Source organism: Delphinus delphis, chromosome 1 (genome assembly GCF_949987515.2).
Source record: "Delphinus delphis chromosome 1, mDelDel1.2, whole genome shotgun sequence".
Taxonomy (NCBI): Eukaryota; Metazoa; Chordata; class Mammalia; order Artiodactyla; family Delphinidae; genus Delphinus; species Delphinus delphis.
Genome location: NC_082683.1, coordinates 1,016,886 through 1,043,471, shown reverse-complemented (window position 1 = coordinate 1,043,471; position 26,586 = coordinate 1,016,886). Strand labels below are relative to the sequence as shown.

General features: G+C 59.6%; 1 protein-coding gene across 2 annotated transcripts in view; it reads right to left on the bottom strand.

Moving 5' to 3' along the window:
• Positions 1-1,094: 1,094 nt before the first annotated feature.
• PRKCZ (protein kinase C zeta) overlaps positions 1,095-26,586 on the bottom strand; it is a 96,794-nt gene continuing 71,302 nt past the window's right edge. For both annotated transcript variants that reach the window (XM_060013120.1, XM_060013128.1), the window contains 13 exons: positions 26,303-26,434; positions 25,652-25,733; positions 24,611-24,663; positions 21,819-22,007; positions 18,967-19,064; positions 9,041-9,127; positions 7,453-7,588; positions 7,194-7,281; positions 6,126-6,245; positions 5,362-5,441; positions 4,882-4,971; positions 1,644-1,759; positions 1,095-1,496 (listed from right to left, as the gene is read on the bottom strand). In XM_060013120.1, the coding sequence (XP_059869103.1) occupies positions 1,409-1,496; positions 1,644-1,759; positions 4,882-4,971; positions 5,362-5,441; positions 6,126-6,245; positions 7,194-7,281; positions 7,453-7,588; positions 9,041-9,127; positions 18,967-19,064; positions 21,819-22,007; positions 24,611-24,663; positions 25,652-25,733; positions 26,303-26,434 (1,359 nt within the window). In that variant the 3' untranslated portion in view covers positions 1,095-1,408. The remainder of the gene's footprint in view (positions 1,497-1,643; positions 1,760-4,881; positions 4,972-5,361; positions 5,442-6,125; positions 6,246-7,193; positions 7,282-7,452; positions 7,589-9,040; positions 9,128-18,966; positions 19,065-21,818; positions 22,008-24,610; positions 24,664-25,651; positions 25,734-26,302; positions 26,435-26,586) is intronic.

The window sequence follows — 26,586 nt, the reverse complement described above, 5'->3', positions numbered from 1 at the left end:
CCAGGACGACGTCACCGCGGGGCTGCCACGCCCCTCAGGCCCAGGCAGCTCTGACTCTGGTCCGTGGTCCCTCATTTCCGTCTCTGGAGGTGGGTCCTGGTCACAACTGGGGTGCTGGTTGGGACAAGCCTACACGTTCCATGGACACTGCTCTGCCACCGGGGTCAGGGGCCTGGGGAGGCTGGCGTGTCTGCGGAGGGTCACGGTGAGGCCGGTGAGGCCGCGGCTTCTCTGTTATCCTTTAATTACCGTGATCCGCCCGAGGCCGCAGACACATGGAGAGAAGCAAGGCCTAGGGGTGTGTGGCGATGTGGGACATCCGGGGACTGCTGTCCCCGAGGGCGGGCAAGGCCCCTGCCCCCCCCCAACACTCTGCCTGTCCCTGAGCCACACCTGACATGTCAGGGACTTGCAAACCCACGATCTACCTCGTTCTAGAAAACCTCGGGTTTGACTTTTCACTTACGACGGTGGCCGAGTGACACGCGCCCCCTTTGCAGATTATGGGAAGTGGGGGTGAGCCGTGCCCAGAGATGCGTGTGTGAGGGTATTCCAGATTTACTGTTTCACTTTAAGGCTTAGGACCCATCATACATATATCTTTTAAAATTTCTAATTCTGAGCATCATTATTTCTGATAAAAATATTTTCCCAAAATCTGATACGTAACACAAGACGTCACATAGGCACTGCTTAGTGTTTCCAGAAATATATTTTGTGCGGATTTAGTTTTCAGATTTTTTTTGTTTTTTGGTCTACGGGTGCTTTGGTGAGCCGTGTTTTAGAACCTCTATGATCCAATTTTCCTGGTCAGTCTAATGCCTGGGTCGGGACCAGCGGTGCCCACCTGGTGAAGGGGGGACCTGGGCGTCAGACCACAGGGGCTACTGACGTGCTCGGTATGAAAATACTTGTTAAATATTAACAACAGGAACTTACCAGGATTTAGAAAATGTTCCGAATTTGTAAAAATGCTCCATTGCAGTGGGTCCCCGCAGGCACTTACACTCCCGTCCCCGGCCCGCGCCTCCTCCGGGTGGGGCTGTGCCTGCGACGCTGGGCGGGTGCCACCCGCGAAAAAAAGGCATCAGAGGGAAGCTTCAACATCATCGGGACACTTTATTCCTCAGGACGTTACAGGCTAACTCTCCCGGCGGAGCAGGTCAGTTCTGTTTCTGTGGAAAGTGTGCACCTTCGAAGTCGGGGACACTTCCTCCCTCGGACACGGGCACCGCGGCCTCCGCGGCGCAGGCCCAAGAAGCAAGTTCCTCTGGTGCAGGCGGCCGCGGGCCGCATGGAGGGGCTGTTCTGCCCGGGCCGCCAGCACCCAGCCCGGCATGCATGCATGCGCGGTGGTCGGGGACAGGCCCGCACCGGCTGCCCGCGTCCACGACGAGAACGCGGCGCCTCACGCGGACTCCTCGGCGGACAGGAGCAGCGGGTGGGTGTATTCAAACCCTTCAAACTCCGACTGGTCGATCCTCTTGAGGACGTCCCTGTGGGTACCGGACAGGGCAGGCTCGACGGGCCGCGCGAGACCCCGGCCCGCAGCTCGGGATGCCCCGCCCCCGCCCCCCACGCGAGACCCGCCCACGGCCACGCCCCCGCCGCTCAGGACGCCCCGCCCGTCTGGCAGGTCTTACTCGTCGTCCGGGGTCAGCTGCACCGGCTCGCTGGTGAACTGCGTGTCGAAGTTGTCCAGGCCGTAGTCGTCCGTTATCTGCGGCTGGAAGGGCGGCAGGGCCTGCTTCTTCCCCAGCTGCAAGAAGACACGCGGTCAGACCCACGCGCGCCGGCTCAGCGCCCGCTTGGAGTTTGCACAAACATAAACCACGGAATCGAACAGAAGAGACCGCCTTTAAATATGCCTCATGTTTAAAGACCGATTGTTTTTCTCTTAAAGTCCAGCAGGAAAATTTTCCAGTCATAAAAACCCTACTTGAGCTGAAAAATGCTGGCAGCGCAGGCCGTGCGGGATGTACCTGGGATGGAGCGCAAGGTCCGGCCACCCACGCGGGATCCCACGCCATCTGGGGTTTGCGCCCCCCTCGGCAGCCCCACCACTTAAACCAAAGGAGGCTAGTTTGGGGAAGTTTCTTCCTTTCTTAATCTGGGAACCCAGGTCATAAAGGAGCTGGGACCTGGCAGGGACGCCCACACCGGAACCCCTTCTCCCAGAAAAGCCTTAAGTGGCCATTTCTATGGTTTTCTTTTTATATGTAAATTTATTTTTGGCTGCATTGGGTCTTCATTGCCTTGCAAGGGCTTTCTCTAGTTGTGGCGGGCGGGGGCTACTCCTCGTTGCAGTGCGCGGGCTTCTCATTGCGGTGGCTTCTCTTGCTGCGGAGCACGGGCTTCAGTAGTTGTGGCACGTGGGCTCAGTGGTCATGGCTCACGGGCTCTAGAGCTCAGGCTCAGTAGCTGTTGGCGCACGGGCTTAGTTGCTCCGCGGCTTGTGGGATCTTCCTGGACCAGGGCTCGAACCTGTGTCCCCTGGATTGGCAGGCGGATTCTTAACCACTGTGCCACCAGGGAAGCCCTCTATGTATTTCTAATCCCAATGGGATGCAAGGCAGTAAAACGCTTGTCAGGTGGGAAATGGGGCGTCTCAGGACCCAGACTCTGCTTCCTACTCGACATTTAGGAGGATGAGACATGCTCATGCCTAGAGAGAGTGAGTCGCGCTCTGGGGCAGAGCAACTCAGCGCCACGCCGCTCACAGTGAGGACGGAGGACGGCGAGGATGGAGCGGCCCCCACGTTCACACACTCGGTGACATAACCCACCCAGGTGTGCGCTGCGCACCTGTGCTGGGCCAGGCGCACTCCTAAGAACACAGATCGAGTCGTAAGTGAGAGGTAAGGTCCTGCCCCGCGGGGTCTGCGCCCACCCACACCAGCCACGTGTGAGCCAGCAGCCAGCCCTGCAGCCCGGAGCCCTCAGCTCTCAAGGCCCAGAGCAGCTTGACTCAGGAAGAGGATGCCCCAAGCCTTTCGGGACGGGCTGCCCCCTTCCCTTGGAGGGTCTGCGTGAGTGCTGAGCCTGGAAACCTCCACCTGGGTGGGGCCTCCGTGGGACCCCGTCCAAGATGTGGAACTGTCCCAAGGCCCCGTGTGGGGAGCGAGCGACAGCTGAGTCAAAAATAAGCCCCCAGCCCAGCTCAGCTCACACCGGCTCTTTGCACTGTGGGACCCAGAGCCATCAGGAACTCCAGTTATAGCAAGAGAAACAAACTGGGCGTGGAATGCTGAAACATGTTCCATGAGTCTGGGGACTTGGGAAGGATGAACGCAGGTTCTGCTGGCGAAGTTGGTGCATGAAATGAGGATGCCACAGAAACAGACGAATCCTTCCCAGTAATGCCCAGGTGTCAGGGCTGAGGCCAGCGCACCTGCCAGAGCCCCGGCAGAGGAACGCCTGTGTCTGTCACCCAGGGGATGCAGGAGCAGAGGGAACGGGCCGACCCGCAGGCAGAGTGGGGTCACCAGTGTTCGTGTGCGTGCGTGTGTCTGCACACCCGTGCACACACTGCAGTCACAAGGCCCCGGCAGCTGGTAGGGTTGGGCCACGCCCTGGGCACTGTTACGGGGACACAAGGCCTTCCCTTCTTCCCTGACTTCCTCTCATGAGCAAGTGTCCGTATTCTTCTGTATGTATGAAATACATTCTGGTAAAAAGTGAAAAAAGGGGGCATTTCTTACACGATTTTCCCTCCCTCAGGTCTCAGGCTGCTTTAGAAACATTTAAACAGCAAGAGTCAGAGAGACTACGAGGCAAGCACAGCTGGGTGCTGGCCTGGGGTCCTCTGAGCCCAGCCCCACCCCTGCCCCTGCTCTGGGGGCCAAGGCTGCCTCAGTCCGTGGCAAAGCCCCCCGGAGTATCCCATACACAATGTCACCTCCTCTTCCCTCAGTCAAAAGCAGTGGACGAGGGACTTCCCTGCTGGTGCTGTTGATAAAACTCCGCCCTCCCAGTGCAGGGGGCCCAGGTTTGATCTCTGGTCAGAGAACTAGATCCCACACTCATGCCGCAACTAAGAGTTCGCATGCCACAACTAAGGACCCCACGAGCTGCAACTAAGGATCTGGCAAGCCACAACTAAGGAGCCTACCCCCACAACTAAGACCCATCGCAACCAAATAAAAAAAACAAAAACAAACAGTGGACGAGAACGGTGCCACCCGAGTGATGTCCTGTGCATCCCACCACTTAGCCCTGCGGTGTTATGGGAAAGAGGAGGCTGGCAGAGGACGGGGGTGAGGGGTGGCGGCTCCGGTTCTGAGGAGATGGCCTGAAAGAGGTGAGGGAGCGGTGGAGGTCGGGGAGGGGCACAGCTGTGCAAAGACAGGAGCGGACCTGGTATGTCGGGCGTCGAGGGGATCACGAAGGCCCAGCAGAGGAGGCCGTTGCTGCTAGGGGCCACGCGCGAAGCCGGGGACCAGCCCGGATGAGGGTGGCTCAGACCCAGGTGGCTGCAGTGGGGGTGGGAGAAGGTCCAGGCCCTGGAGGTTGAGTCCCTGAGGCCTGGGTGGGTCAAGGTCCACTGCAGGGGGGAGGGGCCACGGTGCACCGGGATGTCCTATTGGAACTAGCTAGCCAGCCAAGCGGAAACATCCGGGAGCTGAATCAACTCAGGCGGATGGCAGCGGTCACAGACCGGGCACCCCGCCACGGGACCCCCCAGCATGGCATGGGCGCCCAGGCAAGGCTGTTCCCAGGACCTTCAAGAAGCAGCCCCCGCCCCCAGGGGCTCGCCAGGCCCCCTCCTTGTTCTTCAGGAGTTTCCAGATGGCTCCCCGCCCATCTCCACCCATCGCACCCCCCTCGAGGGCCGCCCACCGCACAGGGCGGGGGGCGGTATCAGATTCCGCGCTGCTTTACCAGGTCCCAGTCTATACTACGGAAGAAAGCGTGAGACTTGATGTCGGAAAATCCAGTCTGCGGCCGGCAGCCGAGCCTCTCCTTAGGGTCCTGGGGGTCAGAGTTCAAATGAGGACAAGTCAGCACAGAGCAAGGCGGCCCCTGATTCCCGTGCCCAGCAGGGGAACGGGCCTGCCCTCCCCGGGACCGCCCCCGCCCCCCGCCGGCCCAGCACCCAGGCGAAGGCCAGACGTTCCCTTCATTGGAAACGCTTCCTGCCGGTAGGTTAAGCTCCTCCGGGAAGTTCCTCTTTGGCATCGTTCCTCGTCGTTACATTTTGTCAAGCGTGAACAAGCATCCGTAGGACCAAGGAAGGACGCAGAGAGCCACACCCACGCCCGACACTAAAAATGCCAACCAGCTGGTGGAGCCGTGGCCCCAGCAACAGAGGAAGGGCCGCAGCCACGGCTGGCTCGGCCGCCACGGGGGCCACAAGCGTACCTTGTTTAAAAATCCTTTCAACACGTGGGAGGCCTTGACCGAGAGGAACCGGGGGATCCGGATGGGCTTCTCCAGGATGACTGCAACGACCCGGACCGGGAGGTGAGAGCCAGCCCCCTCTCCGTGCCCGGCCCCGCCCGCCATGTCAGCTCTGCCCAGCAGCCAGGGAGCCGGCGGCCTGCAGGGCGCTGGGAACCCTCCTGAGCAGGCGGTTCGGGGCACTCGTGGTGCCCTGGGCCCCGTCCTACACCCCAGCAGGGTCTCGAGGCCGCAAAGGGCCCTAGTGCCCACGGTCACACGTGCTCACGATCACATACGAACCAACGGTGGCTCAGCTGGCCCTGCGTCCCCACGTCCACGGGTGCCAGAGGCCACCGTGGGGACAGCCTCGCCCTGAGCCCCAGCATGCCGGGGCTGTCGGTTCTGGCCCGGGGCCCAGATTGCAAGGAGCCGTGGCTGGAAGGGGGCAGCACTGTGGCTCAGCACAGCCGCTGCCCGGGACTCATGTGCACACCTGGCATGGGCGGAAGGGAGTTTGGGCTAAATCGGGACAGATTCTCTTTCCCGTGGGCGTGAGAGTGCCGTGTCCCCCTAGCCACGGCCGTTCCCACACCCACGGCCCGGGCTTTGCTCCCTGAGAGCCGGTCGTGGACGGGTGGCCCCACCTAGTCTGTGGCAGCCGCGGGGACCAGCCTGGGGACCTGCACCTCTGAAAGGGGAAAACCCGCAGGGTGTGGAGTCAGCTGGACGCACGGCCCGCGCACCTTGGAAAAGGTAGTCCTCGGTGTTCATGTCGGGGTTGTCGGTGATGATGTCGAAGGGGGAGCGGCCAGCCATCATCTCGAACATCAGGACGCCCAGCGCCCACCAGTCCACACTGAACCCTGGGAGAGAGTGCAGGCCTGTCAGGCCGGGCCTCTCCAGTTGTGCTGTCCCGTCACGGGGCGACAGTCATGACAGTTTGCGTTTCCTGAACCACAGCTGAGGATGCATGTCCCCAGCGTCTCCCAGGCAGCCTGGCCTCCCCTCTGTCCACTGTCCCCGGGACGCTCGGCTCCCCCTTACTAGCTGCAGAGCTGTCTCCACATCGAGGCAGTCCACGGACGGCCAGCTGCTCCCAGGGTCTGCAGCTGTCCACCTCCATCACACACGGGGTCCCCATCCCGGGCCAGGTTCTAGACTCCCTGCTCTGGTCCACAGCTGCCGTCTGTCCTTCTCTGGCTACTAAGTGACTTCAACCCTATCAGCCTCCTGGCTGCCCAGGTATCTGAGGGTGCGAGAACTGCCCACCCTGCCTACCCGCCCCCCGACTGTTAACAGCAAGGAAAATGTGTGGAAATATTCGATGGTATGTTTGGGATGTGAAAACAGCAGAACCCAAGGAAGGGGTGACAAGCTCCAGTGTCCACGGGGGCCGTGCGTGGCTCCAGCGGCTCTGGGAACCCCCTCCAGAGGGCGGCGCCCACTGACTCGGGACACCCGCCTCAGCCCTTCGGGCTCCTTGACCAGAGGGATCCTGTCCAGTGACCTCGCCAGGGGACACCCAGGTGGACACACAGGACAACAGCTGGGGACTGAGGCCAGTTAGTGGCTTGGGGCTGGGACGAGGTAAGGTGTGCATTTTAGTGCCATTTGGTTAGGAAGCCCCGGCTGCCGGGCCACGGCCCCAGAGCCCCTGGTGGGGAGCCCCGGCAGGGTTGGCCCCAGGCAGGCCCACCTCCCTCTCTCTCTGCTCCGTGGCCGAGTCCCCAGGGAGAGGAAACTCCCAGGGCTTGGGGCGCGCTCCCCCGCCTCCGCTGCGCCCAGCGCCCTAGCGCCCCGCCCACGCTCACCGTACTCCTCTCCCCGCAGGATTTCCGGGGCGATGTAGTTCGGGGTCCCGCAGAAAGTGCTCGTCGTGTCACCGGGGCCCAGGCCTTCCTGTAGGGATAGAGCCAGTTACCAGGAGGGAGGGGCCCGCCGGCGAGAGAACCAACAGAGGACCGGTGACGTGGGGGCGGCCGGAGCCCGGCAGCCAGGACGAGACGGAGCGGGCGCTGGGTTGCCCGGGACCCCCCAGAGGCAGGCGGGGGCAGCGGGCCGGGAGCCCACCTTGCACATGCCGTAGTCCGTCAGCTTGATGTGACCGTCAGCGTCGAGGAGGACGTTGTCCAGCTTCAGGTCCCGATAGATGATCCCTCTCTCGTGTAGGAAGTTGAGCGCGATACAAATCTCAGCAGCGTAGAACCTGGGGAGGGGTGACACCCGTCATCAGCAGAGAGAAGCCAACCAGGAACCGGGACGGGGGCCCAAGCGCACAGACGCCCCGTATCCTCCGCTGAAGAGCACGTGGGCCAACAGGACAGGACAAGGCACGCAGCGTCCTCGTGGTCAGGGAGACGCACACCAAACCCACCATGAGACGTCACCTCGCGCCCACCAGGACAGCCACTCTCCAAACCCCCCAGACAGAAAAGAACAAGTGCTGGTGAGGATGTGCAGAAACTGGAAGCCTTGTGCACTGCTGGTGGGGATGTAAAATGGTGCAGCTGCCGTGGAAAACAGTACGGAGCCTCCTCAAAAAAATTAAAAATAGAATTGCCATGTGACCCGGCAATACTGCTTCTGCGTATATATCCAAAAGAACTGAAAACAGGGACTCGAATGGTCATTTGTACCCCCATGTCCACAGCAGCACTATTCACTGTGGCTAAAACACAGAAGCAACACAAGTGTCCATTGTCAGATGATGGATAAACAAAATGTGGTCCATTGACACAATGCAGTAATATTCAGCCCTAAAAAGGGAGGAGACTCTGACACCCGCTCCGGCGTGCGTGGACCTTGAGGCCACGATGCTGAGTGAAATAAGCCAGGCACGAAAGGCCACATCCTACGTGATCCCGCTTCTACGAGGTCCCTGGAGGCGATTCATAGAGACAGAAAGTAGGAGGGTGGCGGCCGGGGCTGGGGGAGGGGTGGGAGTGAGTGTCTCATGGGGCCAGAGCGTCGGTTTGGGAAGATGAGAAAGTCCTGGAGATGACGGTGGTGGTGGTTGTACACACCATGAATGTGCTTAACGCCACTGAGCTGCGAACTTACAAATAGATGCACCGAGACAGTAACTTTATCTCATGTGTGTTTTACCACAATTAGGAAAAGAGGACATGAGCGTGTGGGGCTCGCTCTTCTCCAATGACTACCCGCCTCCCCCCAGAAAGGATCTACGGTGACTCATGATGCCGCGTGGAATTATTTTCCAGTGAGGAAATGAGGAAAAGAGAAAAATATGGAAAACAGGAAAGAGCTACGTACGGGGTGGAAATAAACGCCCCACCCGCCCGTGAGGCCAAGGCTGCGCGGCGGTGACGGGGTCAGTGTCCCTGAGAGTCATTTAGAAAGAAATGGAGACGGTCTTCCTCTTCCAGGCGAGCCCCTGCTGTACATCCGTGCAGATGGCGGGGAGCGGCCCTGCCGTCCAGGCGGCTAAGCTGATGGTCGGGACGTTCACCCCGTTTCAGAAACAGGGGAAAGCACGGCGCCACCGCACACGCAGCACTCCAGGGGGTCGGCCACTCCCAGGACCCTCCCGGCTCTGGCCTGGCCCCTGGCGGGAGGCAGTGACCCCCTGTGCCCCTTCCCCAAATCCACTTCCCTCCTCCGACCCCCCAGGCTCCCCCCGGCCCCCGGCTGCACCCACCTGGCGTGCTCCTCGGGCAGCTTCCTCTGCCTCTGCATGTGAAACATGAGGTCGCCCCCGTTGACGTACTCGATGACCAGGAACAACCTGTGGGACACGTGGCGGGGAGGCCAGGGTCACAGGCGCGGCCGGGACCCCCAGGGGTCCCCCTCTCTGGCCGGTCACCCTCCTGAGAGGCCCAGGGAAGGCGGTGACCGGGGCTGCCCGCCCGGCTCTGGGGTCAGAGGGGAGCCGCTCAGCTCTGACCCCAATGCAGTAAAACTCAGGAGAGAAACTCGCCACTCGCTGCGTCCAACACAGTTATTTGTTCTCCCAGGGGTGCCAGGCCTGCCTTTGGTTAAAAAAGGTAAAAATAAGGCAGGGCTGGTGGCCGGAGGCCCACTGGGGCAGGGAGGGCACTATGTGTCTGGGTGGCCGCAGAAGGCCTCCCCAGGGAGCAGAAGCCCGGGTGGTGGGGGGACGGGAGGGGCCACGGGGGAGGGCGGAGAGCTGAGGGACCACCCTGTAGGCCAAGGGGAAGCCAGAGGGCAGATGCACAAACCAGGTGATGCGAAGGACCCTCTGGCCGCCGTCTGGATGCACCCCAGGAAGGGCGGACGGGCAGGCGGAAGGGGGAGGAGGTGCCCAGGTGAGAGCACAGGTGCGCTGGCCAGGAGGGCCTGAGGCAGAGGCCGCAAGATTGCCAGTGGGCTGGGCAGCCAGGAGGGGAAGGAGTGGGTGGGACCCTCCCTGAACAGCAGGTCCCAAGGGGGAGGGTCAGGCTTGCTGACCTGGCCACCGGGAGCGATGCCGGCTGCCCTCCAGGAGGGGTGTTGGGGGCAGCGGGGTCGGGGCTGCCGGCGGGAGGATCCCTGGGATTGACAGATCCGTCCTCCGGATGCAGGCAGGGCCCTTCAAGTCTCCAAATTTACCATTTACCATGTGGTTGCTTTTCTGATAAGATCCTTCTCACATTTAATAAGGTTCCATTTTCAAAATTAAATTCCCACACGATTTTCCAGAAATACCCTGCTGAGGGCAGCTCGCGGATTTTTAGGTCAACGGCTCCTCTGGGGCGCTTCTGGGGAGTTGGGAGCACAGACGGAGGGGAGCAAACCCGCCAGCCCCCCAGCCTGTCTGCATCCCTGATTCAGTGATGACGTCCTTTAACACGGGGCAAGTGAACAAGCTGCAAATCGCCTTCCAACTCTCTGATTACATGTTTAGACTAGAAACAACTCCTAAATACATAAATAGCAGAAATGGAGACAAAAGCCTGAACACTGGGTGGGTAGCCAGAGCCTTCCCTGTCATCCTGGAGAAAACCCAGCTCCTCTGTGGGGGCAAAGCGGCTCCCCCGCCTCCAAAGGATGCTCCCGGAAAGGGTCCAGGAACCCTGGCCCTGACGCGGGTCCACCCGCTTTGCAGACAGATTGTGCTCACGCACATCTTGCCTGTGGCCGCTTTCACACTACAACAGAGGTGAGAGACGGAAAAAGCTTGCCGACCAGCTACAAACAGCAAGGACAAATGACAGCTGTACAGCCCCTGCTGACCGTCGGGCACTATTCCAACGTGTGTGCACGTCTGATCCTGGCAGCTACCCTGAGGGAAGTGCTATGCAGCTCCTCGACCCCTGGGGAGAGGCCTAAGACCGAACGGTTTTAAAAAAAACCATTTACTAACAACTCTGTGACATCAAAGCACAGGACGGTATTTGCCACCAGGACCCGGAATCATGCAGCCCCAGGAGGTGTGTTCACCCCAACGTGGGTGCTCCCCAGGAAACGGATGTGGCCGCCCACACAGGGACAGAAAGAAATACACCAGTTCTGGAGACAGACACCAGCAGGACGGCTTAGGGAGCAGAAGAGATTTAAGGGGACATTTAAGAACCCAGAGAAGCGGCAATGGTAGTTTCCCTTCTGTATCCAGGGGAAAGACCGTCAAGGCAGTTTCAAGAGAAGCCGCATCTCTACGCGTGGACGCGGGGACGCGTTCAGCTGGTCTGTGGCTGTCACCTGGGGCCCCGGGTCTCAGGTAACTTGCCGATCAAGGAATTTATTTCATTTGTGAAACTGATCAGCTGCAAGAACAGAGCAGGATGGTTTTTTTTCTTAAAGCAACTGTGTATCTGAAGAATTTTTTCGTTCTACAAATAAATCTTAATACTACTTCCAACATTGCACTTTTTCTTTTTCCTTTTTGGTTTTTACAGGAGTACACTGGATTTACAATGTTGTGTTAGTTTCAGGTGTACCACTTTCAGCATTTCTTTAGCGCAGAACCCCACCAGAGCCGCCAGGGGCTGATTCATTCTGATGACAAGGCTTTGTGTGACTCAGACAAGCTGGCTGCTATGACAAAACGCCCCGATGTCCATGGCCAAGCGCAGCCGAAGGCCGTCTCTGGGCTTCACGCCCGGGGCTCTGCCACGGCGCAGGCAGGGTTGGCACGTGTGTGATGCCAGGATGGGAAAGAAGCCACCCCTGGGGCCGAGACAGCAGCTTACGTTTCCTCGGTACTTCACAAAATGTGCAAAATATAGTAAAACCTCGCAAAACAGGATTCATCAAGAGCTGGAGACAGATAGGGGAGTAAACACCACAGTCAACTCACAGGCTGGGACCAGGGCAGGAGCAGAGGCCAGAGGCCGGCCCTACCTGCCTGACCCCCATCACCCGAGGAAAACCTGGGATGTGGGGCCTGTCCGATGGCTGAGGGTGCCGGGGGCAGGGGAAGAGGGGACCGTGGCCCCATCTGCATGGGAGATGCTCTCCTCAGCTCGGGGATGAGTCAGGCCAGGCCCCTACCTCCCCACAGCCCCCATGGGATAAAACACCAGCCCCAGGCTTCCCTGGTGGTGCAGTGGTTAAGAATCCGCCTGCCAATTCAGGGGACATGGGTTCAAGCCCTGGTCCGGTAAGATGGATCAGAAAACATCAATGAAAAACTCCTAAATAAGATCAGAAAACTGAATTCAAAAGGACATTAACAAAACTGTACACTAAGACCAGGCATGCGTTTCCCCAGGAATTCAAGGAGAGTTCAACCCTGGGAAATAGGTTCTAATGATACAATTCATCATTTTAGGAGGCCCCGAGGAGTAAAAGTCGTAACAATCACCCCCATAAACGGTGAGAAGACCTTCGGAAAAATTCCATATTCTTTCTTGACAATAAAATAAAAAGAGGTGTAAACTTCCTTCAGACAAACTGTAACTCCACGCCGGTTACTGGCGTGTCTGTAACCTCCCCACTGGGAGTCTCTGAGCTGCGTTTCTGAGGCTCTGGGGGAGATGGGATGATGGGGTCCAGGAGTCCGCAGGGGGTGAGCCTGTTCCCAAAAGCCAGACAGGGGCAGCACCTCCTTAGCCTCCAGCCTTGTCAGACGGGGCCCCTGTGGACCCGGAACTCAGGGCAATGGCCACAGGTGGAGACGCTGGTCCCTGCTGCTCCCTGCCTCCCCCAGTGCCCCTGGGCCCCTTGGTGTAGCAAACGTCAACACATTTGACTGGAATGCCAGCGCGGTCTGGTTCTGCATTCCTGACACCCCGCTGGCCCACGGCAGCTGGCGCTGGGCCCTCAGTGCCAACACCAGACGCGTCCCCTTGGGGTCAGGAAGGGGACAGGTTTGTCCACCACCACCAGTCCCCAAATGTGGTAGGTACCGGCTGATGTCATTAGAGGGGCACGAATCGGGAAGGAGGGGGTAACAGCATCGTCTGCAGATGTTATCACTGCACAGCCGGAAATCCAAGAAAACCACCTGAAATTTACCGGAGAAAGAGAATCATGAGGAAAAGGGCCCAAAATCAATGTGCAGAAACCGCGTTACGTTGCTTGTTGCTCTAATGGAAGAAAAGGCCTCCCTTACAGTAGAAACAGAAGAGAGAAACACTCAGGACAAGATGAAGCGAGGAACTGAAAACTCTGCACGAAGAAAAACTAAGATCTCCCGAAAGAGCAGATGAAAAGGGAAACCACGTAACTGAGCAGGAAGCGCCTGCACCCTAAGGATGCCCCGTCTTCCTTTCCGGAGCTGGACAGGTTGACTCCAAAGTCCACATGGAGAAATAAACAGCAAAAGGGAAAACAAGCAGCAGAACGTGCCGGTGACAAGGCCAGGCAGTGCGCACAAAGCTCCTTCCTCCTCCACTCTCCTGCGTTTTGAAATGGCGTCAAGTTTTTTTGAAAAAAGGAGCTACCCTTTTACGTGGTTTCTGATGTCGTTTAATAGTTGGCAAAAGCGCAATTTCAGGCCTGGTCCTGACAGTTACTTCGACCAAAGGAGCCCCCACGCCCGGCTCTAGCGAGGCCCTGTCCAGGGGAGGCGTGCAGCTGGACAGGACGTCCTCTCAGTCAGGCAGCGGCTGCGGGGGGAACCGGAGTCACCGCATCCTAACGGGATGGTCCGAGGACGCCCGCTCACGGAGGGCACGTCCCACGCCCGTGCACGCCCGTCCCCAAGCACGCGATAATAACACGTCCCCACCACCCACTTGCCCTGGTCTGAAAGCAGCCAGTCGCCACCAGATTAGGAAGAAAGAAGGACTCACACTCAGTGAAGGCCGTGTGTGGGCACAGCGGCAGGAGGACTCAGGCCCCTGCGCTAGGCGGACGGAGGCCATGCCCCAAGGGTCCCTCACTGTCCGGGGCTGTGGCGTGATCCACAACAGCTACCACAGTGTTTCCAGAGAGATGGAAACGCTGGAAAAATACAGCGAAGTCCTGAAACCTCCTGAGTGTTCCGGGGAGTCTCGACTCACTTCTCCCCACGTGCGCCCTCGTGCCGGGCAGTCTAGCCCGAGGGGCCCTGCTTGGTAGCCTGAGGGGTCAGGGCTGCGTCCGGACCATCGGATGCAGGGGATCCAGGTGGAGAACAGAGGCTGACGTGGCTCCACCCACGCCCACTGTCACTCAGCGCCGCGCTTTCTATTCCGGGTTTAAATTATGACTGGAACACACGTACTGCCTTTGGAAAGTACAGTGACTCACGTTCCCAAGGAGGGAGCACCTGCCCCTCAAGGTCGCGGATGACTCCTGCCGCGTGCACGGCCCCGTGGGCGCATCCTCACGCAGATGTCACAGGTGTCCCGTGACCACCACCAGGGCCCCCGGGAACCGGATCTCCCTGACCCTCCATCAGGAGCGGGCGGAGGTCAGACTGGGCCCGGGGTCTGCTCACCGCAGGCCCGCCGGCTCCTCACCGTGGCGACAACACACGTGGCCCCGGCTCCCCCTCGGCTCCCGCTTCCCAGCCCCACGTCCACACCGCCCACTGGACACGTGCTTGCCCCGTGCCCCCAGCTCTCCATGTCAGACCCCGCCTGCCACCCCGGCAGCACCAAGCGTTCGTCAGTCCTGCCACGCTCTCCCTGGCATTGGGCGAACTCACCATCCTCGTCTCCCTCTAGGCCTCCCTCAGGCCTCCTCGCCCAGCAGGTCCTGCGTCCCCGGCTGAGGACCGTGGTGCTTTCGGAAGCCTTTCCTCATCCTTCCCCGGCACAGCCGCCTCCCCTGGGACACACCCATGTGGCCGTCCCTCGTGGGTTCTGCCCCCACCCCGCCCCGCCTTGGCGGCGTTCCCAGGGTACACGTGTGCGTTGTGGCCCCCCTGTATGGGGCCCCGGGACCCCGTCCAGGCTGAGGTCTCTCCAGAGCTGCAGGTTGAGTCCTCAGGTGCGATTTACAAAGGCCAACACGCAAGGCGTTTCACATCTCGAAGCCACCGGGAACCAGGAAGAACCGAGCTTAGCGTCTAGGCGGGCACCGCAAACAAGGCACAGCCGCTGCGTTCTTTAAAGGGTAAGAAGCGCCCGCGGCCGCGCGTGAATATAGACAACCAATTGGCCAACGGTTAAAAGGCTTTACGTTGGAACAGCAAGTTGACTGCAAGCACTTTACTGGTGGCTTGCTCATCTGTGATCTGAGATCACGCAGAAGCGAGAAAAAGGTCCCCAAACTACAATCTAACGTGGGGGGCTGGGGGAGGGAGAAATAGATTTCCAGCCACCATCTCTCGATCACCCATTTTCCCCACAATAGCGTAAACTGAAGCCGTTTCCCCTGTTTTGGCCATTTCGGAGTTAATTTTGGCTGTTGTGTAGAAAAGATGGGCTGTGTGGATACGAACAATGGTTTTTCCATAACACAGACGTTTATTTTACACTAAAACCCCACTGTGGGACTTCCCCGGTGGTGCAGTGGTTAGGAATCCACCTGCCAATGCAGGGGTCATGGGTTCAAGCCCAGGTCCGGGAAGATCCCACATGCCGCAGAGCAACTAAGCCCGTGCGCCACAGCTACTGAGCCTGCGCTCTAGAGCCCGCGAGCCACAACTACTGAGCCCACGCGCCACAGCTACTGAAGCCCGTGCGCCTAGAGCCCGTGCTCCGCAACAAGAGAAGCCACCGCAATGAGAAGCCCGCGCACCACAACGAAGAGCAGCCCCCGCTCGCCACAACTAGAGAAAGCCCGTGCGCAGCAACGAAGACCCAACGCGGCCAAAAATAAATAAATAAATACATACATAAATAAATACATTTATAAAAAAATTAAAAATAAAAATAAAGCCCCACTGTACCATCTGCATACGTTTGTACACGCGCGGGGCTCTGTACCCTGTGTATACACGTGGCGACATTAGTGACTGTAACGCTCGGGACTCCACGTCCATGAGTGAACGTGGAACGTGGCAGAGCCGGACGGCACTACTGGATTTGGGGAGAAAAAAGAAATGCTTGTTTTCTTCCCATCCGGAGACCCCCTTCTGATAACTGCTCATGAGAAACTGTGCTTATTTACCAGAGTTTTGCTGGTGGCGGCCCGCGGGCGCAGCTCCGGAGTGGAGCGGGTGTCCGCTGTGTTCAGTGGCGCTGCAAGGGCTCCGCCGGCTCCCGGCACCACGGCAGGCCCTCGGGGCGGCAGCTCGGCGAGGAGCCCACGGGAAGAGTCGAGGTGGCCCGCACGCCCATCCCAGCCACGTCCCCGCCGCCACCCTGCCCACCCACCTCCCAGTTCCCGACTCCAGTGGCCTCGCTCCTCATTCACCAGCAGCAGCGGGCGCGGTGCCGAGAGCCGCCCAACGTGGGGCAGGGCAGCTGCTGGCTCCTATGTCCTCGCGGGCTCAGACACGAGGTTCCGTCTGTTTGTTCCAAGGCCCAGCACCCCCAAGAAGAGAGGCCCTTTCAGCCGAAGCTTACATCATTCACGGTTCCCCGGGAGCGGGGCCTTCCTGGCTGTAAACGTTCCACTGACGGACCCACAGCCACAGCCCCTGAGGTGGGCATCCCTGCCATTCCCTGTCCCAGGGCTGAGACGGGGCCCAGAGAGGGTGCCCTGTGCGAGGTCGCCCGAACAGTAAGGGGGGCTGGCAAGCGAAGCCCAGCTGTCGGCTCCAAGCCTCTGCTGGTACCACTGTCAGGAGAACCACAAAAGGCTTTGAAAGACCGAAATGAGGACGGGATCTCCGGAGGAGCCAGGCTCTGCTGCCACCTCCCTCCCAGGGCACGGCTTCCGGGCTCTCCCTCCGTCTCTGAGCCACTTTCCAACCGGGTGCGTTCTACACCAACAGTGCCATCCACAGACTCGCAAAGGAAGTCTGCCTGGTGGGGCCCCTCCCGGCCTCCCGGCCGGCTCGGCACCAGGCATCGGCCAGTCCCAGGGTCCCCGTCACCCGACGTGTGCGGGAACTTGAATTCTCCTGTGAGCGGGCTGTAACCTCTGACGAGTCCCTCATTAATCAGTGAGTCACATAAACGCTGACACACGCTCACTTTATATCTGTACCAAGGACATGACTGTACCTTAAGAAAATTATCCTTCAACACCACAACTGCCTGTGAGGTGCCAGGTATGAACCAACTGCTGGGAGCACGAAACACCCCACCCGGCCCTGCTCTCAGGGAGCTCACACCGTGGGTGGTGGGGGACAGGCATATATCATAAACCGGCGTCAAAGCAGGCGCGTGGAAACAGCTCGGAAAGACGCCTATCCGGACTAACCAGGTCTCAGGTGCTTCTAGACGTCACTGACGGATTCCATAAAAGTGGGAGGCAAAGGAACTAGACGCAGATGCTAATGGCTCCGGGGATGCCTCCCGGCTGTGAGTGCGAAGGCTGTACACAGCTTCTCACGTCAGTTTGGAAAGGCGCTACCGTGCGCACCTGCATCGTGGGGCTCACACAGAAACACCTGCGGGATGGTTTTTGTTTCCAATTCTAACCTTAACGCACCTGGGAACACGTGAGCCGGCGGATTTCCGGGACGTGAGTGCAGAAAGCGCTGTGCTCCTGTAACAGGGCTGGAAGTGAGGCTGAAACACCTGACCCTTGTACATCCACGCCCTACAAGTTCATACAGTGAAGTTAACTGAAAAACACAGCAAGACTCGTTTCACAATACATTTAGGAAGCGTGGGGTTGGGGGGACACCCTCGGGCGGGCCCCATAATCCCAAGAGACTGGTCACAGCCAAAGAGAGGTGAGGAACGCGCACCGGACACTATGCTGGGCCCTCCCGGAGCCCCGGGTGGGGGAAGAGGCCCGGCAGGCAGGGCGGCAAAGACGGACAGAGGGACCCAGGGGCAGCCTGGTTGCAGGGGCCTCGTCCACACGCCTAGGGGCCTGGACCGTCTCCCAGAAGCAATTGGGAAAGTGGTCGGGGGGCTCTGAAGCAGGTGATGGATACTTCAGATCTATGTTCTCGAAACATGGCTCAGTTCCAACGTGGGGGAACTGACAGCCTGGTGCCCCAGGGACCGGACGCCCCGAGGAGGCTGCAGCTGGGGCTCAGGGGGAAAGGGAGGGTCTGAGACCCACTCAGGAGGCAGAAGCACTGAGATCTGGGAAGGTGGCAACGCCAGTTCCGGTGGGAACAGGGGACTGAAGATCGAGAGAGGTGGGGGTGGGTGCGGGGGGTGTCGGGGGGTGAGTCACTGCTCTGACCACAACGAAGCCCCGAGCAGAGAGTGGGCAGCGCAGGAGCGAGACCGTCGCGCAGAGAGGCTTGCTGCACGCTGGGCCCTGGCAGAGTCGGGCCCTCGCTCGATCCCTGGCTCCCTGCGCTGATATAAACCTTCCCCAAGAGATAAGCGTATCTCACCGTGATCACACTGCACGAACGACACGGTTTACACGGAACACCTGCTGCTGGCTGGGAGTGTGGGACTTGGGCACGTGTTAGGCAGAGGTGCCTGCGTGACCCGCGCCCAGTAAACCCCGAGTTTCACAATTCCCTGTGGAGGGATTCAGGGTGTGCTGTGGGACTCCACAGGGAGGGACTCCGGGCAGCTCATGCCCGGTTTCCTCCTGACTTCACCCCGTGCGTCGTTTCCCTTTACGTCCTTCCACAGCAGTAAGCCTTAGCCCTGAGTCTGACGACGTGCCGTGTCCTGCAAGTTCTCCTAAGTCACCGAACCTGGGGGTGGGCCCTGAGCACCCGACCCAGAACACAGTAACTTTTCAAGTAAACAAACTGTGTGAGTTCAAGTCATCTGGCCGAAAAAGTTCCAAACTGAGTGTACGCTGACTATCCTGGACCAGCAGTTCCAAACCTTTTTAAGGTAGAATTCTAATATGTACAAAGCTTCTAAGTGAGGCTGGTTAGTATCTATTCATCTATCCCACTAACCAGTGAGATCCATAAGCAGATAGACAGGCCTCCCGCTCACAGTGGCCTCCCAATCCTGCTCCCACGCTTGTACCAGTGGGATGCGTTCAATAATTTGTAAACAGAATGAAAGAATTGAGCTTCATTTGTATGAAATTTACTTAATATGACACCGGCCAATGAGAACAACGAAGCTAGTCTGAGGAACCAAAAAGCCCCCACACTTGCAGAGAGGAGGACCCTACAGACGACGGCAGAAACCTCGCGACGACACAGCCTCCACACGGTTCAGGTCAGAGAGCAGCACAATCCCAGAAGTGCCCCCTTCCTCTTACCGACTTGTTGTCTGGAAGCAGGAGTGTAAGCCGACCAGGAAAGGGTTGCTGGATGCCTGCTCGAACACGTGCTTCTCTGTCTGTACCCAGTCAATGTCCTGAAATAGAAGCCAGGGAGTGTGAACACTTCACGGGCATATCCTGGAGAAGGGGAGGCAAGAGAGGAATGTCAGCTCTGCTGGAGGGGAGACCATGCAGAGAGGAGAAGAAAACGCCCGCTGAGAAATTCTCCCCACCACCATCGCCACCCCACCACTGTCACCCACTACCATCCGTCACCTTCACCTTCATCATCTCCACCACCATCAGCATCTCCACCACCATCAGCATCGTTACCTGTCATCTATCACCGTTCACATTTCTCACCGTTTCTACCACCATCACCAAAGCCACCATCACCAGCTGTGCACTGGCCTCCGGGCTACAGGCTCTCCCGCACTGCCCCGTGTGCTGCCCGTGGCAGCCTTGGAAAGTCTGTATTATCATCTCCACTTAAGACAGGAGGAAACAGAGAGTGGAGGTTTCTCCAACACCCCACACCCACCTCCCAAGCACCAGCTCCCACGGCAGGCCTATCTCCCTCCCAATCCACCCTGGAACTTGGGGAAAACTCAGCTTGAGAGTCTCAGCTTTGGTTCCATTACAACCCCAGAAAGCAGAGTCGGACGAGAGTCCCCGAATTCCCCGGGTTAGACCTCTTGTCTCAGGGGTTGGGAAGCGAGAGGGAACGGGATGTGTCCACGGTAGCCTGCCTTCCCCTGAAGGTTTCTGGAAAAACGAGCAGACTCTCAGTGAGCATCCCTTTGGTGGCCAAAGACCGTCTGGGTTCCTCGTCCTGGGGCTGGGTCCTGACCCCTCTGCCCCTCGCTCCCGGGGACGCCCTGGCCGGCATGGCTCGTCTGACCAGCCCCACCTCCCCCAGCTCCACTCGCTCGTGCAATGGCCACCTGGTGTCGGCACTCAGCGTCTCATGTGCAGAGCCGGCCTCAAACAGAGCCCTTGACTGTCCCTGCGTCTGTTCTCGCAGGCACCGGGCCACCCGGGTGCTCAGGAAGGAAACGCCGTTGGGTGGGTGATGCCTCCGCCCCCACGCCCCCGGGTCCACCCGCCTCCCGCCTGCCGGACTCCCCACGCTAGTTTAACAAAACGCCACAGACCTCGAGACTCAAATCCTCCAAACTGTATCCTCTCGCTGCTCTGAGGCAGAAGCCTCTGGGCTCAGGGTGTGGGCAGGGCCCCGCGGAGGGTCCTTCCTGCACCTCCAGGGGACTCTGGCCCTTCTCCGCCTCTGTCTTCACAGTGACTTCTCCGTGTGTGTTTTCCTTCCTTCCTGCCCTTCTCTAAAGGGACACTCGTCACTGGATTTAGGGCCCCCAGCTGATCCAGCATGACCGCCACAGGATCTGTGATTACATCTCCCCAAATAAGGTCCTGTTCCCAGGTTCCTGGGATTGGGACGGGGGCCACGGGACGGCAGCGCCTCTCACAAACGCACAGTTGGCCCGCGCGCCACATCCTAGGGTCTCGCCCCCCTGAGACCACCTCCGAGGCCGAGCTCCAGTCCCCACCCCGTGCGAAGATGCCGAGAGCGACCACAGCAGTAACTCTCTGGAGGCCTCTCCTCTCAGCGTTCTAGAAACCGGCCCTCACACACCATCAACCCTCCAGCCGGCCGCAGGCTGGGAAGGGGCTTGGAATCCTCTTGCGGGGCTGCAACCGGCAGTGAAGACGCCGGCCGGACCCCGCGCTTCCCGGGGCCTCCGCTGCCTCAGCTGTGAGGCACGGATGTCCCAACTCACTTGTGAGCTCAGCACCCAGGGCTGAGGGGCCAGCTGGGCGCCGTGAGCACTGCACAAACGCACTTGCTGGGAGGACAGGTCGGGACTCGGCGCAGCCCCGCTCTGCCCTCTGAACTGCGAGCCTGGGCCGGGGAGCCCGCCCGTGGCCCCTGCTCCACGGGCGCCAAGCGGCCTCACGGGTCAGCAGCGGCTGCACCGGAACAGAGTGTCTGCTCCCCGTGAAGCCCGTTCTCTGCTTCTTAGGGACGTCACCCCCGTTCAGGGTGGTCAAAGAAACAGGTCAAAAGTACGTCAAGCCAAGAAGCCCATGAAAAGGAGCTCAACACGTTGTCACTATGGGAACGCCAATCAAAGCCACTTCATACCCACCAGGACAGCAATGGTCAAAAAACAGCAAATAGCAAAAGCGTCGGCAAGAACGCGCAGAAATTGGGAACCTCACGCGTTGCTCTTGGGAATGTAAAATGGCACAGCTGCCGTGAAAAACAGTTCCTCAAAAAGGTAAACATAGAACGACCCTATGACCCAGCAGTTCGCCTCCTGGGTAAACACCCAGGACGAGTGGAAATAGGGACTCGACAAATAACCGCACGGAGCCGTTCACGGCAGCGCGACTCAGGCAGCGACGCAGAGACAAGCCCAGGGCCCGTCAGCGGGTGAACAGAGAGGCCCGAGGGGGTGGATCCGTAAAACGCAACGTGGCTGAGGCCCAAAAAGGAAGGAAGGACGCGCAGACACCCGCTACCACGTGGATGGACCTTGAGAACACGACGCTCCGTGAGAGAGGCCGGACGCAGAAGGTCCCATAACGCACGGTTCCACTTACACAGAGCGTCCAGAACAGGCAAATCCAAGGAGACAGTGGCGGCCGTAGGGGCCGGGGAGGGGGCCGGGGGGCACTGCTCACGGGGACGGGGCGGGGTGCTGGCGAGGGTGGCCCGACACCGTGAATGCGCTGAACGCCACTGAACTGCGCGCTTGAAAGCGGTCAGCTGGCAAACTCGGTTACGTGCGCTGACTTCTATCCGAAGGAGCGAGCAGGCGGGCCCTCACCTCGTCGTCGTGGACCAGCTCCTTCTTCACCACCTTCATGGCGTAGACCTGATCGTTCTTCTTCAGCCGTACCAGCAGGACCTTGGCATAGCTCCCGCGTCCGATGACCCTGAGCAGGTCGAAGTCCTGCAGCCCGAGCCCCTGAGATATTTTGATCCCGTCCATCCCATCGATGACCGGCTTGAGGTCCTGAGGGAGGGAGGACAAAACGGGAGGAAGCGGAAAGGAGACTCGTGCGCGACGGGGGAAGACGTGGCGTCCGCGCCCCGGAGCCCAGAGCCCCATCCTGCTCATAAGTCCTGACTCTCTGTCCCAAAGGCCGCCGCCTCCGCGCCACCCAGGAGCGATCCCCAAGAGCTTCTGGTGGAAGGGACCGGAAATCCGAGAGCCGTCATCAGCCACCGGTGGGCCCTCTGCAAGCAAGGAAGGATGCTCGGGGCCAGCCCCGCCTGGACAGGCCGAGCAGGTGGCCGCAGGCTCACACACCCAGGGGCCATCGGTGCAGCGGCCGGAAGGCCACCTGGCCCTCCCTGGGGGGTTGCAAAGCATAACTTGCTAATGTCTGGAAAGACCTTCCAAAGCAAGTACCTCTAGAAACTATATACGATGAAAGAGAAAGGCAACGTGATTAAGGGCACCAGCTCCCCTCCTGAGAATTATCTCTGGCAAGGATTCTCTGGTGGAGGGAGTTAGGTAACTAAGTGTTCCTGACTCACGCCAGGCACAGAACACCAGGGAGAAAGACCTAGACGTCCAGGCGGGGACACTGACCTTGGGAAAGGTGTGGCCTCTCAGGCGTTACTGTTCCCTGAGGTCCTGTGCACAGAGGTTGAGCTCCAGCTGGAAATGCCCTCGCTCAGAACCACAGCTGCCTGAGCCTCATCTATCACCCAGAGCCCAGTTGTGATGCTGTGATTTGTAACACCAAGTTCCTCTCTGTTCTAGGGCCCCATTCCTGGCACACAGCTCCTAAAACCTGGGGGGATTTCCTAAGTGCTGGGAGCCAGCAAGGTATGTTTTGTTATGTTAATGAGGCAACTACAGGGAAGCCTCTAGGTCACCTGAGGATGCAGCTGGCTGCCAGGGGAACCGACTCAGGGATCAGAAGGTCAGTCCCATCCCCTGACCTCCCAGGAGGGGAGAGGGGCTACAGCTCGACTCCAGCGCCAACGGCCAATGATTTCATCATCACACCTGTGTAATGACGCCTCCGTAAAACTCCCAAAAGGAGAGGTTTGGGGAGCTTCTGGGTTGGTGACGTGGAGATCTGGGAGTGGCCCTCGCTCAGAGACCGTGGAAGCCCTCGCCCCTTCCCCACACCTTGCCCTGTGAGCCTCCTGCAGATGGCTGCTCCCGAATTACAACCCTTTAAAAGAACCCGGTGATCTGGTGAGTAAAATGTTTCTCTGAGTCCCGTGGGCCGTTCTCACAAATTAATTGAACCTGAGGAGGGGGTCGTGGGACCCTCCAATCTGTAGCCAGTCGCTCAGAAGCACTTGCAACTGGCATCTAAAGTGGGAGGAGGGGTCCGTCTCGTGGGACTGAGCCCCCGACCTGGGGGATCTGTTCCCCGGTCGATGGTGTCAGAGCCGGGTTACACTGTAGGACACCAGCGTCTGCTGAGCATTGCAGAGCTGCTGGGTAGTGTGGAAAGCACACACAGAAAATAAAGGCAGGCTTTTATGCAAATAAACTTTGACTAAAACTGCAGCCCTGGACCCGCTGTGCTGTCTGGGTGGAGAGCACGTGGGAAGGCCTCACCCGCAGCAGAAGACGGTGCCAGGATTGGGTCCCCAAGAACCTTTGGGGCAGCAGCCTCTGGGGCTTCGTAACAGATGTGCCCCTGGTGAGACCCAGCTGCGGAGGCGGCAGGGCCTGTTCCCGGAGCTGTCATCTCCCCCTCCTCGCCACCCCCCCTTCACTGCCACCCGACAGGCCGACTCCCCGACCCTGGACACCCCATCCCCCCAAACCAGAGGGCCCGTGAGAGCTGCCTGTGGGCGCCAACGTCCCTGCCACACAAGGCACTGAGTCTCAGAGACGGGGACTCCCGCCACGGGGGAGGGGGACGGCCGCAGAAAATGTAAGAACCTGGGTGCTGGAGTGGGCGTGACAGCCAGGTCAGAGTGAGCCCACGCCCCAGAGGCCAGCCTTCCCGCTTTCTCTCAAAGCACAAGAACACGGGGTTTCCTTTGTGGAGGTCACGGGTGCCCCTTGTGGCCCACCGTGATGGCCTGAGCCACCGGTACTGATGTGGAAACGGCCACGCCGGCAGTCAGTGCCGTGGAAAGCTTCCCGTGCGCCGGGCATGGTGCTAAGCGTTTACACAATGCTCTCAGTTTACCCTCACGGAAAGGCGCAATCATTATCCACACTTGACAGAAGAGGATCCTGAGGTCAGAGGGGTCCCCTGACCTGGGCTCAGACCAGGCCTGCAGCTTGGGCTCACACAGACTCAGCCAGTGACCCCTCACGCCCAGTTCTGCGTCGGTGAAAGAGTACGTACAATGAGCACCATATGCTCACCTCAGATTCAGCAACGGCTCACGTGCTGCCACGTTCACTTGCTCTCTGCCCATTCGGCTGTACAGAGAGCACCTCTGTGCTACATGTCTGGAAGACCTCCCAGACCTCTGCCCTGGAAGCCTCAGTGTGCGCGATCCCCGATGCCGCAAGGCCGTGCTCCCCCCAGCCCTCCTCGTTCACATTCGAGTTTCCACGACTGCCCCAGAAATGAGCTAAAGCACCTGCAAACAGGACGCTGGAAATACCGACGAGCCGTCTGCACTCACCTCAGGTTCATCTTCAATGTTATCATGTTTCCGGGTTGAAGAAATATAAGCAACTAGGGAAGAGAGGAAGAAGAAAGGGTGTTACAGGCGTCGTCGGGGACGCGGCCTGAGACCCCCACGGCCCTTGCCCCTCTGTGGAGACACAGTGGCCCAGGCCAGGCCGCCAGGCCAGCCAGTGCTCAGGGTGAAGGCCTGGCAGCCACTCTGACTCAACTAGAGACTTAAGAAAATGCAGCTTCCTGGGCCCCACCCAGACCTGCTGACTCTGAACCTCTGGGGCTGGGAACCTGCCTCTGTGACAAGTTTCCCTAGTGATTCTTCTGAAGTGACGGATCGTAAGATTCTGGTGTCTAGCCTTCCGGTCTTTGTTCTCATGGTACGCAGATGGCTGGCTGGTGGACGGGTACTTGTTACGGGTCTCCTTTACATGAGGTGCTGTGCTAAGGGTTTTATGCTCCGTGGCCTCCTGTCATCCCAGGGGATGGAACTCATTTATCAAACGAGGGCTAGGGCCCTTGCACACCCTTGTAACGGTGCACAGAACTGCAGAAGCTCAGAGCTGGGCCATCAGTCCAACAGGTATTCAGAGTCACTCTCTGAATGCTTCTTAGCATTAAAAAAACTCTCTCCCCAACCAAAAAAAAAAGAGAGAAAGAAAGAAAGAAAGAAGAAAAAAAATCCACTAAAACTCAAGAACTACACAGTAGCCTGCCGTGCGCACTGCAGGCCTTTCCACAGACATGGGTATCCATGGTGGCCGCTGCGCTACGTGCCTCTTAGAACGTCCGAAGTCGGCACAGAGGGCAACCCCGCCCCAGGCTCCCCAGGCAGCAGCACACAGAGACGTGGGCGCCCAGGGAAGGCCGCCCCGCCCACTTCTGACCGGACGAGGGGGCCCTGAGAGCCCTCCCCAGTCCTGCAGCGAGCACGGGACATGCTCCCAGGTACTGGCCCCTGGTGAGAGGAGAGGATCTAAAAGGGTGCCCCGGGGGAAGGGGAGGCGGGCGGGTGTTCCCGGGGGGCGGGGCGAGCAGCCCCTACTTCCATCCGTCTCCTCAGAAGGAAGGTCCACGTCGTCACTCTTGTCGTCCACTGCAGGCTCCTGGGAAGGCATGACAGAATCCTGCAGAGAGACGGCAACACAGTGACCCGGCGGGCGCCACGACGGAGCTTCCGGAGACTTGTAAGTCACCTGTTATGTAACACACACTGTAACACACGTATCACTCAACTGTTACATCATCGCACTGAACACGGGAGGACGAGCACTGAAGCCACCTGTGAGTCCACAGGCCGAGGTGACCGCTCAGCCCCTCGGGCCGCGAGCTTCCCGGCAGGTGCTTTAAAAGCGCGTGTATTTACACAGTGACGCTGACTCCTCTCTCCCGCCCCCAGCCCCCATCACGCGTGGCTGCAGTCAGGCCCCAGCTCCGGGTTCCACGGCTGACGTCACAATCGAGGAGGCTCCCTAGGTGGACCCTGCAGCCCCCAAGAGTGCCGGGGGCTCCCAGGGCTCAGGAAGAGGGCCCGACCCGGACCGCGGACCTGGGCCGTCACCCTGCAGCCCACGGGAGCCCCCTCCTCTCTCTCGCGGGTGGCAGGGACGATGTCAGGCCCCGCCTGGACAGAAGGAGGCCGAGGGCCCCTGGGGCAGTGTGGACACCCGCCCAGGCTGTGCCGGCCCCCACTCACCATATGCCTGTCGCAGCTCAGCGGGACGAGGACGTGGCAGCGCTTATGGACCAGCAGTTTGCAGTTGATGCACCTGTAGCCCTGCCTGGCGAGGCCCCATATCCTTTCACTGCACTGGCCACAGTACGCTCTCTGCACGGGACGAGAACAGCCGCTGTCAGCCGGGCCCGGTGCCCCCGGGGGCCCCGCCGCGCCGCGGACATGCTGCACCGTCACGACGCGCAGCTGGGGCGGGAGGTGGCCCCGTCGCCTCATCCAACCGGGACCAGGCCCCCGCCCAGGCT